At 40.3% G+C, this 13,145-nt stretch overlaps 1 protein-coding gene across 1 annotated transcript in view; it reads right to left on the minus strand.

Moving 5' to 3' along the window:
- The window catches only part of ITPR3 (inositol 1,4,5-trisphosphate receptor type 3), a 107,858-nt gene extending 104,290 nt beyond the window's left edge, over positions 1-3,568 (minus strand). The window contains exon 1 of the mRNA XM_026677810.2: positions 3,060-3,568. Within this exon, the coding sequence (XP_026533595.1) occupies positions 3,060-3,148 (89 nt within the window). The 5' untranslated portion in view covers positions 3,149-3,568. The remainder of the gene's footprint in view (positions 1-3,059) is intronic.
- Between the last annotated feature and the right edge of the window lie 9,577 nt (positions 3,569-13,145).

A 13,145-nucleotide genomic window follows, 5' to 3' on the forward strand; every position in this document is an offset into this window, starting at 1 on the left:
CAATAAAAACAAAACACAGTGTAAAATAGCACAAGCAAAGACCAAAAGCAAAATATATTCAAAATCCTAAACCCGTTTTCCAGATGGACCCATCTAGTGTCCAAATCTGGTGCTTGAGGAATAGCTAAGATTTTAGAGTTTTAAGGAAGGTCAGCAGAATGGGGAACATCCAAATCTTGTGATGCATGCTGTTGTAAAAAGGCGGCGCCACAATACAGATGGCATGCCTCTTGGGTCCTACTGGAAGACACTGTTTCATGCAGGGGATCTGAAGGGGACCACCCTTTTGAATCTCATAAGATGGGCAAACATGATCAGAGATAGGTGATCCTCCAAATAACCTGATCCTGCGCCATGAAGGGATGATAACCAGCACCTTGAATTGTCTATAAAGCTAGTGCAGCAAAGTTATGTTGCAATACAGGTGCCGCTGTGATCTGGATCAATTGTAGCTTCTGAAAGGTCTTTGAGGACAATTAAAGGTAATACAATATAATACAAGTAGGAAGCAAAAATGGTATATGTGACCACAAACAGGGGGGTGCAGTTGATACATACAGATTTTTATTTTGTTTGCTTTTTTGTTACTTTTGAGTCAGTTTTTAACTGACTCAAAGTTGTAATTTTCTCTGATCAGTCCTTGTAATTTTCTTGGCAAGATTTCTGAAATGATTTGCCATTGCCTTCTTCCTCGGGCTGAGAAAGGCTGAGTAGCTCCTGGTCAATCAGCAGTCTAAGGTGGGAGAACTCATGGTCCCCCAGTTTCTAGCCTGATGCCTTCACCGTTGCACCAAATTGAGTCTCACATACAAAGATAGGGTTGCTTTGGGCAAAAACCTTGTGGCCACTCATCTTCAAGACCCTGTGAAAGTCTACCATTTTTCATGATATTTTATTGTGTTCATTCCTTCATGCAGGCCAGTACACTATTTATAGTTCTATAACTATATATTTACTTATCTGTATATTATTTAAAGATGCAGATATTGAATTTTATTATCCAGTGTTATAGGAAGACTTGGCAATAATGCTGGGGACAAAAAAATCATCAAAATCAAAATATACAACAAGGAGCACAATAGATCGGGACAGTACCATAATCTCCACTTGTACAGAACATCTGCAGGTGTTTTCTAAATAACATTTTTTTAGAACTTTAGTAATATGGATTCTTGGGGGAAATGTTATTAGTCATATATTGTTATGGCTATGAGACAATGTGCCAAACATGCTGCAAATGATCAAAACTACTGGAAAATATTTACTACTCAATGTGCTTTTGTATGGGACATAATGATGATGATAATGATATATCATTATGTGAAAAATAACAGTAAAGGACCCTGTTATCACAGAAAGCTAGCATGATTTTCTTTTTGTTACTTGAGCTCTTGCTTGTTCAGTCCAAGTTCATCTAATATATGCTAGATTTTTTTTCTGACATGAATCTACCTCACTTAATTTTGCTAACAACTTACTTGGATCTCATAAAGTCATTGCAGGAATATAGCAAGTACCCCATCAACATGTGTTAGAATAATCAGTATGAGATTTAGCGATCTAGCCAGAAACTGGCTGCTAAGAGATGAGGTTGAAAAGGAATAGTTTGCCCTGCAGAAAGAGATAAATGGATCCATGGCTGTGGAATCCTAATACAAATCACTTACCTATGGGGTTAGTTTTAAGTAAGATCCTGGACAGACAGAAGTTACCAAAATCTAAACAGTTAGATTGCTTTGCTGCTTTTCTCCAGAACACATGGATCCCCAAACAAAGAATAAAATAGCAGAGCTGGTTGGCAACCATTGGCAGTTTCCAAGTACTGACAAGTTATTTGACAGGTTATGTCACCGTTTATAAGCACTGATTCATCACTGCTAATTAGCAGTTACTGAGTGCCAGCTATAAACCAGATTTTGTGTAGAGCACCCAGAAGTGACAAAGTCCCTGCCCCAAAGCCTTACAAACTGAAGATGACAGGGGAAAGTGTGGTGAAAGAGATTTGGGGGGAGAAAAAAAGAACAAGAGTGAGAAGATTAAGTGGAAACAGACAGCACAAAATACACGAGACCATTTCACAACCGTTTTCTTTTTATATTTTAACCAAAACTAAACCTTTTTTGCAGAGATTTGCTTTAGATCTGCACCCGGCAGGCAGCATTAAGGGCACCAACAGTTTGGAGCTGTCACTGAAATGAGTGAGTAAAATACTTCTTCTGACGAGACTGTTCCCCTTACAAGCATATCCTGTATTTAATATGCCATTTGGTCTTCTTTGTGCAATTATGCGGGTGGCTGTTTTTGCTGTAGGCATAAAAAAGCTTTGGGGGGGGGGTTAACTCCTGTCTGAGGGGGCAAACAATTCCATGATTATTCTGATAAGCAACCAGGTACAGAACTACCAGGGCAGATTCCCCGATTTTAAAAATACATTGTTTGATTTAGGTTCCTTCCAACCAGGCATAGCTTTGGGTTTTGTTTTTGTTTTTCTAAAGTATCTTCATATTCCGGCTGCAACAGTAGCAGTTCCTACAGCCCAGGCCAGCCGCCTACCACTCTTCCAACCCTCCCCAGGGCAGGCTCAAGTAACCCAATCGAAACGAATGGGGCACTGTGGTCCGGAAGCCTTAGACCCCTGCTGGTGGAGAGCTCGACTGCAACCGGCCACCGACTCGTTTGAACAAGCCCAGGAAACTCCCCCACCCTCTCAGCCTCTCTCTACCGACAAGCTCCTCGCTTCATCTGAAGGCAGAGAGGCGAGATGCCAACCGCCAGCCGCCATCACCACAACCACCACCTCCCGAAGCGTAAAAAACTCTGAAAAGAAAGACTGTGGATTGGGAAAGGCAGAGGGTTCCTCTTCAAAACTTCAGAGCGAAACTCCTCCGGTTCGCAGTGTGGCTGGGCATTGTTGCCTGCACCTAAGAGTGGTAGCACTCCTGTTGGGATGAGGTGGGGTCCGTTTCCTTGGTACCAGACCAAGAGACACCCAAATCGTCTCCCCACCGCTCCCACCCTCCTCCTCCTCCGCGTCCGAGAGGGTGCTGCTCCTGACTCACCCCAAAGTGCTGATGAAGCCGTTGACCGACCCTTCGGCGTACAAGGAGACGATGTCCCCAATGTGCAGAAAGCTGGACATTTCATTCATGATTCCAGCGCTTTGGTCCCGACGTTGTTTTTGTTTTGTTTTTTTTTCTCCTCGCTTTTTCCTTCACTTCCCACAGAAGCGCCTCACCACGTGCCCGACGGCGGGGCACCAGGAATTACTAATCCACAGGCTCCTCCACTCCAGGCATCGGCAAAAGATCTCTCCCGCCAGTTTACACGTGGTTGCGCTTAGCCAGGTCGTGGTTTAAAGGCTCGCTCAAACGGAGCGTAAGACAGAGAGAAAGAGAGAGAGAGACGGGATTTGGAATCGAGCTAGCGCTGGGCGCTTGGGGAGGGAGGGAGGGAAGGGAACGGGGAGCGGACGGATTGACCAGAGATTTGCATTGAGTCCACACTGACACTCTCGTGCCTACAAAGCTTTCTACCTGCACCCAATAGAAACCGATCAGGAAGTCCGGATGAAATATTCAATGCAAATTTTGATGGCAAAGAGTGCAAGATGGAAGCCACACCCCTGCTAGCCCCGCCTCTTGCCCACCGGAGAAACTTTTTCCAGGCTCCAAAAGAGCGCTGAGGGAAGCTGAAGGAGAGCGAGAGTCTCTCACTCTTGAGGCGGGAAGGAGAAAGGGGGGGGGGAATCCATTAATATTACTGTCGGTCTTCTTCTCTCCTTCCCTCCGCCTAAAAACCATTAGGCTGGGTAAAGCCCCAAACGAAATTTATGTTAGCCCTTCCCGGAACACGATTACGCAGGCAAGGCAACGGCGCTACTTTCTCCCGCACCACCGAGCAGAAACACGCGCTCCTTCGGCTTCTCTTCTTGCTTTGGGCCAATATTTGATCTTAGATGCCTTGATTTTTTTTAAAATTTAATTTATTTTATTTTTTTGCTCCGCCCTCCTCCTGCTCGGCATCCGCGCACGACACCCGGGTTCTTTCTGCCGAGCTTTTTAATGCCGGGGAGGGGAGGGGGGAGAGACGGGCTTTTGTTTTGATCACGTGGCGTAGAAATCGGAAGAGCGCTGAACTTTATTTTTTATTTTTTTGCTTTTTGTCTACTCTTCCTAGGGCAGCGGCCTCCAACCTTTTTATTGTATATTTTTTTATTTTTCTTATATGTATCCATTTCATGTATTCATAACTATGTTTATACTTATACCTGTTATCTTATAATCGCTTGACAAAACCAATACATAAAACCTTGGCAACTTTAAGCCTGGCAGGCTTCAGGTACCAGAATTCCCCAGCCAGCAAAGAGGAATTCTGGTAGTTGAAGTCCTCCAGGCTTAAAAGTTGCCAAGGTTGGAGACCTCTGCCTTAGTTGGGTGTTGCAGCGCCTGCCGTCCTCTGGAGGCAGGCACTGCAACTCGCCCTCCGGCGATTCAATGAAGGTGGAAAGGCATGCATGAGTTGCTCTAGCTCAGGGGTCTCCAACGTTGGCAACTTTAAGGCTTGTGGACTTCAACTCCCAGAATTCCTCAGCCAGCAAAGAATTCTGGGAGTTGAAGTCCACAAGCCTTAAAGTTGCCAAGGTTGGAGACCCCTGGTCTAGCTGACTCTCCCTTTTGTTTTGCTAGGAAATTAGCAGCAACAAAGTTTTGTTTGTTTTTAAAAGGGACTGGAGCTCCATTTGTATACACAATTCAAGCCAGAACAGCATAGTGTTTTTTTCTGATTGTCCGAGGGAGAAAAGAAAAAAATCCAAAAAGTAATTTAAAAAAAAATCCTGGGCATTCTACTGGATGACTCAAATGAAAACTTCTTGTAGAATAGAATTAGAATTCTTTATTGGCCAAGTGTGATTGGAAACACAAGGAATTTGTCTTGGTGCAAATGCTTTCAGTGTACATAAAAGAAAAGATACATTCGTCAAGAGTCATCAGGTACCACACTTAATAATAGTCATAGGGCACAATAAGCAATCAAATCATACTAGGAAACAGTCAATATAAATCGTATACCTCAGATATATTAAGAAAGGGCTTCATTTGAGGGCTGGCACCAGAAGAAAGGGAAACACACACCTATATCAGGAACCAGGAAAAAAGGGTTTGAAAACGGAACTGCTGCCATCGCAATCCCCTGTATAAATCAATGATGCATCCGCAACTGGAATAATGAATGGATTTCTGGTTCATTTGAAAAGTACACAGTAGAAATGGGAGAAAGTGCATCAGAGAGCAACAGAATTCATCAGAGCACTTACTAGAAAAGGCTAAAATTGTGCAAATCTTTAGCATGGAAAAACTAATTGAGAACGGATGTGATCAAAGTGCATAAATCCTGCATGCCATAAAGTGACCAGGAAAAAAAAAGTTTTCTTCCTATGTCTGCCTCTACACTGAGACCTCTGATCCTCCAATGAAGAAATCTGACTGAAAGCAGATTTCAAGCAGGGCTAAAGATTGCAGTTTTTCATGCAGCATTTCACTGATTAGAAAGGTTGGATAAATTTCATGGAAGAATATCTCAACAGTTTTAAAGATTCAGGGCTACCTCCTTATTGCAGGCAGAATGCTGGGAATAAGAACAGAAGAAGAGGATGTCCATCTGCTTGTGAGGCACCAAGCAAAAGCTGGATAAGGAAGAGCTGTTGCCTGATCTAGCCAGACTTTGCTTATATTCTGATTAAAAACAAGCAAGAATAGGAATTGTTGTCTAACAGAGAGGTTAAGATTGCCTTTTACGCTGGCTAGAGGAAATAACCAAGGAACAAATAGAGTACAAACCAGAGTCCTTCCTTCTAGGAATTTTCGATAAACAAATACCCAAAAAATCGAAGTATATTGTAATTCATATCTTAACCGCAGCCAGACTGGCATTTGCCCAGTGCTGGAAATTATCTTCCATTCCCTCTGAACATATGGTTATTCAGAAAATTTTACAATGCGCCGAAATGGACAAACTAACCCAAGCACTAAAAAAATAAAGAATCCTCATCATATTACAACAATTGGAATCCTTTGTATAATTGGCTAAACCAAAGATAGATCATCTCTAGGAAAATTATGGCCGAGGGCCTCCGAAGCAGAGATAAAGAAAAGCACCGCCGATGATACTTTTGAAGAAGAAAGGATCTTACAGACAGTCACAAAATATGGTTTTATTTTAACTGTTTTCCCTACTCTATCCTTCCCCTCCCTTACTCTTCCCTTTCCCCTCTCTTAGGCTTTCCTCTCTCTCCCTCTTGGTCTATGCCAAGGCCTATTTTTCTTTTTGTTGTACATAATTTGTAGTTGTGTTGTTCTTTTAAAGGTAAAACTAATAAAGTATTTTTCCAAAAAAAAAAGATTGCCTTTTACTGATAAGACTGCAGTGTGTTACAAGCAGTAACTTGACCTGTTCAGCTTTTTTTGAAGATAGGAACGTGCAGTGATGAGAAGTAGATATGCAGTGATAAGGGGAATGTGACCTTCTGAGAGTTTTGGCCTATATTGCAGCTAGGAAAGGAACTACAACCTTGTTATCCAAAGCAGCAGCAACAAATGTGTTGTTTTCTTGCACTAATTTGTTTCCAAAGTGAAGCAGGCTATCTTAAAATCAGTTCTCCAACTTTATGCTTTAATGCCCATCTTCCATGAAGCATGTTTGTAATTTCTGTCTTCTGGAGTTGTCAGCAGGGTATGGTTTTAAAAAAAGAGAAGCAAGATGGTGGCCTTGGTGATGCCATTGAAGCTCCACATTTTTTTTAAATGAGGGTTGCATATAAAAAGTAGGTGGAGATTCAGTGGCACTGTCCTAGTAATAATCATGACTTTTTAAATCATTTCTTGCAGGCAAGTCTATATCTCCTGCAGGCATGAAGGAATTTTAAGCCAGAATATTAAAATGATAAATGTGTGTGGGACCTGGACAGGTGAATTTAGTACATTTATTCCTCCCATCTCTCCAAGAAGCATAGGGCAGCATTCATATAACTCTAAAGGCATATCTCCAAGGCTCAGATAAAATATTGTTTTCCCAACTTCTGGGCTAGTGTGTGTGTGTGTGTGTGTGTGTGTGTGTGTGTGTGTGTTTCTCTTCATAATGACATTCCCAATTGTTAGCTATTTAATGGAAATGTCTTTATTCTGCTTCTACAAAAAAAATGTTAAGGCAGCCAGTAATGGATTCTTCTAACTTCATTCCTCTGCCTTCAAATCCCACCAAATCTCATTATTTAGTGTGAAAATATTCATTAATAGAGATATTATTTTAAGAGATATGGAAATGGGATTGAGGGAGGAAGTGGGTTTTGGCAGATGTCTAGACCAGTAGATTTAGCCCTTTGTTGAAACTCACTTATTCCTTGGCAAGTTTTGTGCAGGTACTTTTCAAAAGAAACATGACTAAGAAGCAGAACAATAGAGTCCAGTTCTCCTGTCTGCTTCACCCTGTAGCCACTTCAACTTGTCAGTTAGCTGTTAGCCAGTTTTCTTTTAAAGAAGCACCCAGCCATCTCCCAACATTATCTACAATCTGGTAATCAAGGCTGAGGATTGGCTCCTGTCTTTTGGGAGATAACTGGAAATGCGTCACCCAAATTATTAGATGCAAGATGGGGATCTCCTTAAATCTCCACTCATGATGCATCCTGCTGAATTCTTTACAATGCAGCTGCTCTGCTTTATCTACTGACATTGGCATTGCCAAAATTGAGTGTTCTCTTCCCCTTCCCAATACTTTCCTGCTTTTTTTTTCTTTCCCCCCTACCCTGCTTTTGTCCAGAGTGAGAATTTTTCCTCTCTAAATAAACAAAGATATTAGCTAAACATGGCATATGATAGTCCTTTTTTCCTCAAAAGGAAACTGGATTGTTTTTCCCCCCAAGTGGCTTTAACAGCTCTCAGAGAGTGCTATCAATGAGATGTCTGCAAAGAAATAGAATCCAGATAGATACAGATAATCAGAGTTGGAAGGGACCTTATAGGTCATCTCGTCCAACCCCCCACCCAAGTGGGAGACCCTACACCATTTCTGACAGATGGCAGTCCAATCTCTTCTTAAAAGTCCCAAGTGATGGTGCTCCCACAACTTCCGAGCGCAAGCTGTTCCATTTGTTGATTGTTCTCACTGTCAGAAAGTTTCTCCTTATTTCCAGGTTAAATCGTTCCTTGTTCAGTTTCCATCCATTATTCATCCTTCCATCTTCCCCACCGCACACCATCCTATCAGAACCTATCCTTCCATCTCCCCACCATTCGGCCTCAACAGTCAGTACCTATCCGTCCATCCCCCTGCCATCACAACTGATGAAGCTTCTTGAATGAGAAGCAAAACCTTTTCTTCTTCCTCCTCAAGGGAAAAAAAAAAACAGTCCAGTTGCCTTTCAAAGAAAAGAAAATTCACCTTTGAGACAACTCTGACCTGGATGACTAAGAAGCTCTAAGGAGTACATGATAGAATCCTTAAAAAGAAAGAGGAAAAAGTAAGGTGTTGAACACTTAATTTTGTGTATTTCATCATTAGTCCAATACTGGAGCCTTGTATTTTCCAAGTGCAGCCTCCCAAGTTGTCCTATTACTACTTTTATCTTCATCCTACACGTGTACGCTTACAAATATTCAAAGCAAAAGAAAACAACTGTAATATTGTCTGAATAGTAACCACATACAGGTGACCCTCGGCTTATGACCACAATTGAGCCCAAAGGTTATGTTGCTTAAGTGAGAAATTTGCTCCATTTTACGATTTTTCTTGTCACATTTGTTAAATGAATCACTGCAGTTGTTAAATTAGTAACATGATTTTAAGTGAATCTGGTTTCCCCATTGACCTTGCTTTGTCAGAAGGTCGCAAAAGGGGATCACATGACCCCCATGTCAAGTATCCGAATATAAATCATGTGACTATGGGGATGCTGCAATGGTCATAAGTGTGAAAAACAGTCATAAGTCACTTTTTTCAGTGCCATTGTAACTTCGAATGATGATTAAATGAACTGTAAATTGAAGACTGCCCTGTATTGATGGATTATAAATGTTATAAATGTTCAGAGTAAACAATCCCATTTATCTTAGACTTTTGTTCTTTCAAATCTTAAATCATCTCCTCCCTTTCCTGAGAAATACAAAACAATGCTAGTGTAATATTTGCTGTTGTTGCAACATCTTTGATCAACACAGCATGAATAGAATGGACCCCACTATAGGAGGTTCTTCAGACTGGTTTGACTGCTCCTCCACCTTTTGGTCTTTTCCCAGTTGAAAATAACATGAAATAAAGAAATGGAGGAAGAGACCAGGCAGAAATAGCCCCAGGGAGGAGAAAAGCAGACCATGCCATTATTGTAGGTCATGAAGTATGAAGCATAGGAGAATTGAAATTAAATAGCTTGTTAATGAGGAAGAATGATTGTGGTTGACAACTACAGGGGGGAAACTGAGGAAAGGATGGTTAAGTTTCCATTTCACAACATTATTTTTGGAACATTGCCGTGAGCGGAATTTGGGACTGCTGCACTATTGCTTAAAGCAGAAAAGTGCAAAAGGCCCATTTTTTCACATATATTATTTAAAGATCAGGAAATGTGCAACTCCTGTAAAAGCAAAATACTGTACTGTCGTTTTCTTTTATGTACATTGAGAGCATTTGCACCAAAACAAATTCCTTGTGTGTCCAATCACACTTGGCCAATAAAGAATTCTATTCTATTCTAGTAATACAGCTCTAGTTTCCCAAATAATATAATGGAAATCTGCTCTTCTCCACCTTGCTTGAAGCCTAGAGAGAAATTGGGATTAAAAATAGGGAGAAGGAAGTTGGTTGGTATGAAAAAAAAATGACTAACAGAGAGGACAACATTGGAAAAGAAATAACTACTGTGGTAATCATGGGCTAGAGATCCAATGGGAAAGAACACCACTCAGCACTTCCAAAATATCCCTTTGATCCACCCCCACAGCAGATCATCTATCCTCATGTCCAAACTAATAAAGAACAAAGCATTACAAGTTTTAGACATCTTGAAGCTATGTTGACTTCATTGGAAAAATACTGCTTTTATCCTGTACCTTATCTTTCAAAAAAAATTCATAAACTAGCATGCTGTAGAGCAAACCATCAATCTCAAGTTTAACCTCTGAGTCCTATGTAGAACTTAAAAGCATTTTCACAGAGTGAAGAAGAAAATGGCTACAGCCAAATGTTTTGTTTACCTTCTGGGTACTTTTTTAAAGTAGCTATACTGCCATACCAATTCCTTCGTGACAATGCCCATGAAGCACGTCCCTGGAGGAGCTTGGCAACTTCAATAGCAGATAGGATCCTCCTCTGATCTACATTTTTATATGCTGTTTTTTTCCATTTACCTTGTCACTGCTGTAATAACAAACATATTTAAAAATAGATTCCATTCTTTTCAAGAACAAAGAAACTGATGTTGGACTTCACAATTATTCACTGTTCTATTTTTTCCCCCTTCCTAGATATAGCAGACCTGGGAAATCATGTGATGCTGTTTCTCTAGGGAAACTGAAAATTCAGGTCTGTCAAGAAATATTCTCTTTAAAAAAAAAAAAAAAAAAAGACCAAGGCAAATTTAGAAACGTTTATCCCAGAAAATAGTCAGAATTAAGGTAGGCTTTAGTTGCACTGCTGTTCTTGAAAGTGGTTCTTTTATGAACTATACTGATCATTTCAACAATCATACAGTACAGATAATCCCTATTACATTTAATGCAACTCTGAAGGAGCTGAGACCACCAAGCGTGACTTCCTTCCACATGGATCCCATCTTTTTTTTTTGTTGTTGTTACAACCCTCAGTCAAGATCACAGAGGCTACTTCATGACCAAATAGGATGTGAGTTACCCTTGTAGGATCCTAAATTTCAAAAACAGCAGTCATTCCCTGAAAATGCCTTTGGAAGTTTACTTTCTCGTTTAATGAATTTTAAGTAATAGAACCATTTGACCATTGAATCCATTCTTCTGTGCTGCCAAAAATCCAAATTAAACCATCCCCAACAGATGGTCATCTCTGTAGAACATATCCAAGCAGAGGTAACCCACCCCCTGTTTAGTGAATTAGTTCCAAGATAAACCTGTTCTTATTAAAAATCAATTAAAATCTGTCTCCCCATAATTTTAAGATATTTTGCTCTATCCTGCACTCCATGGTGATAAGGTGCTTTCTTCTATGATACCTATTTTAGATTCTTGAAGAGTATTATGACATTCATCAGCTTCTCCTATTCTCCACTGAGATTCCACTAAAGCAATTTATGCACAAATCGAGGATTGTGTTTCTCACCTTGTCCAGCTTGGTTAGATTCAGGGGTGGGTTTCTACTGGTTCTGTCCACTTCTGTAGAACTGGTAGCTCTGAAGAGCAGCAGACATAGAATTGGTTCTATGTCTGCTGATGTTTTTGCCCACCCGCTCACCCAGGCTCTTACCTGATCTTTATTTCCTGATTTTTCAACTTCAGCTGCCGAATGAGGCACAGCTGCAGTTAAAAAATCAGGAAAAGAGGGCTGTTTCAAAGGCTGCGTCTCTGCACACAGCATGCTGATGACGATTTACAGGCACATGGCTCACAGCGTGCAGGGAAGCTCGTAAATCCCAAACCGGTAATTAACCCTGTCGTATCCCACCCCTGGTTAGATTACATAAATATAGTACAACTGCAAGGCTCCTGTCCTGTTCTGGGATTGTCTTGCTTTTCCCATAATCTGGAAGGAATCTCGGGATTTCCACCTCCTACTCCACAAAGAATTTACAGGAACACTGTAAACCAATTAATGCTTGCTTGCTTGCTTGCTTGCTAACAAATAGGAAAAACAATCCATTCCCCTGGCCTCTGACTTGCCATTGGTCCTTCCATAACAAACAAAAAGGAAATAATACAATAGCTAGTGGCCCTCTCATCTGTAATATTGTTGTAATACTGTATGTAATTTGTAACAAAAAGAATGTGTAATTCTGTATGTATTGGTGTGATAGTTTGTAAAATTATTTTGAAAAATTAATACAAAGGAAAGCTATTTGAGGGATATTTTATAATTTATTGCACTTATTTATTATGATTAGGGCACTGCACCAGGAACAACCACTTTTAAGTTCATCCTCAGCCATAGAACCCCACTAAATGTCATTGGCTATTGTAGCTGTCCGAAAAAAGTGCAGTGCTGAGAAAGATGAGCCCTGAAGGAAAGAGAAAGAGCTGACCAGCAGTAAGGTGGATGTACTCAGGTTCATGGGTGATGAGTGCACCATTGGAAGACGTGAAAGACTAAGTTAGGAACATATTATCATGGAGAAAATATATGTGGTTGCTAATATTTGACCCTGACTTAATGGCACATAATCAATCAATCAACTAGAATATTTTATAGATGCAGCCATGAAATTCTAGTTGAAAGGTCATGGCTGATGTTAAATAAGTTTCTTGCTTTGGAGAGATAAAAATTAACTCAAGGTTCTTCTATTGTATATCTGCTTCAATCCAAGTATTAAATTTGAATAGCAAACTGGGAAACATTATTACAACAGACTGAGATAGCTATTTGACTAGAACCTGCTACCTTAGCTAGTTTCAGAGTTTGTTGATTTAGATTGTAATATATGAATTAGCACCTGTTTCGTAAAAAACGTTCAAAGGTATTTGTTCACCTCTTACTGCCTTTCGTCATTTATTCTAACTTTGCAATGAATTTGGAAATCTGCACGTATCTGTATGCATGTAACTTGAACCAAGTCATTGTTTACCAAGAGCTCTGCAGAATACAATAGAAATTTGTGTTTGCAGCTCTAATACGAAGCTCATGTTTTGTTTGCTATATATTCCCATCATCTCTGATTAAGTCATTGAATATTTCAATAAACTAAAGAACCATATCTCAAAGATTTCATGCTTCATGATACCTTAATTCAATAACCTTGTACAGGTAGTTCTTGACCTACAACCATAATTGAGCCCAAAATTTCTGTTGCTAAGTGAGATATCTGTTTAGTTGGTTTTGCCCCACTTTATGATTTTTCTTGCTACAGATGTTAAGTGAATCACTGCAGTTGTTAAGGTAGTAATATAATTTTTAAATGAATCTAGCTTCCCCAT

This window comes from Notechis scutatus, chromosome 3 (assembly GCF_049901735.1).
Source record: "Notechis scutatus isolate UNSWTSFEM ecotype Mainland chromosome 3, rNotScu1.2, whole genome shotgun sequence".
In the NCBI taxonomy this organism is placed as follows: domain Eukaryota; kingdom Metazoa; phylum Chordata; class Lepidosauria; order Squamata; family Elapidae; genus Notechis; species Notechis scutatus.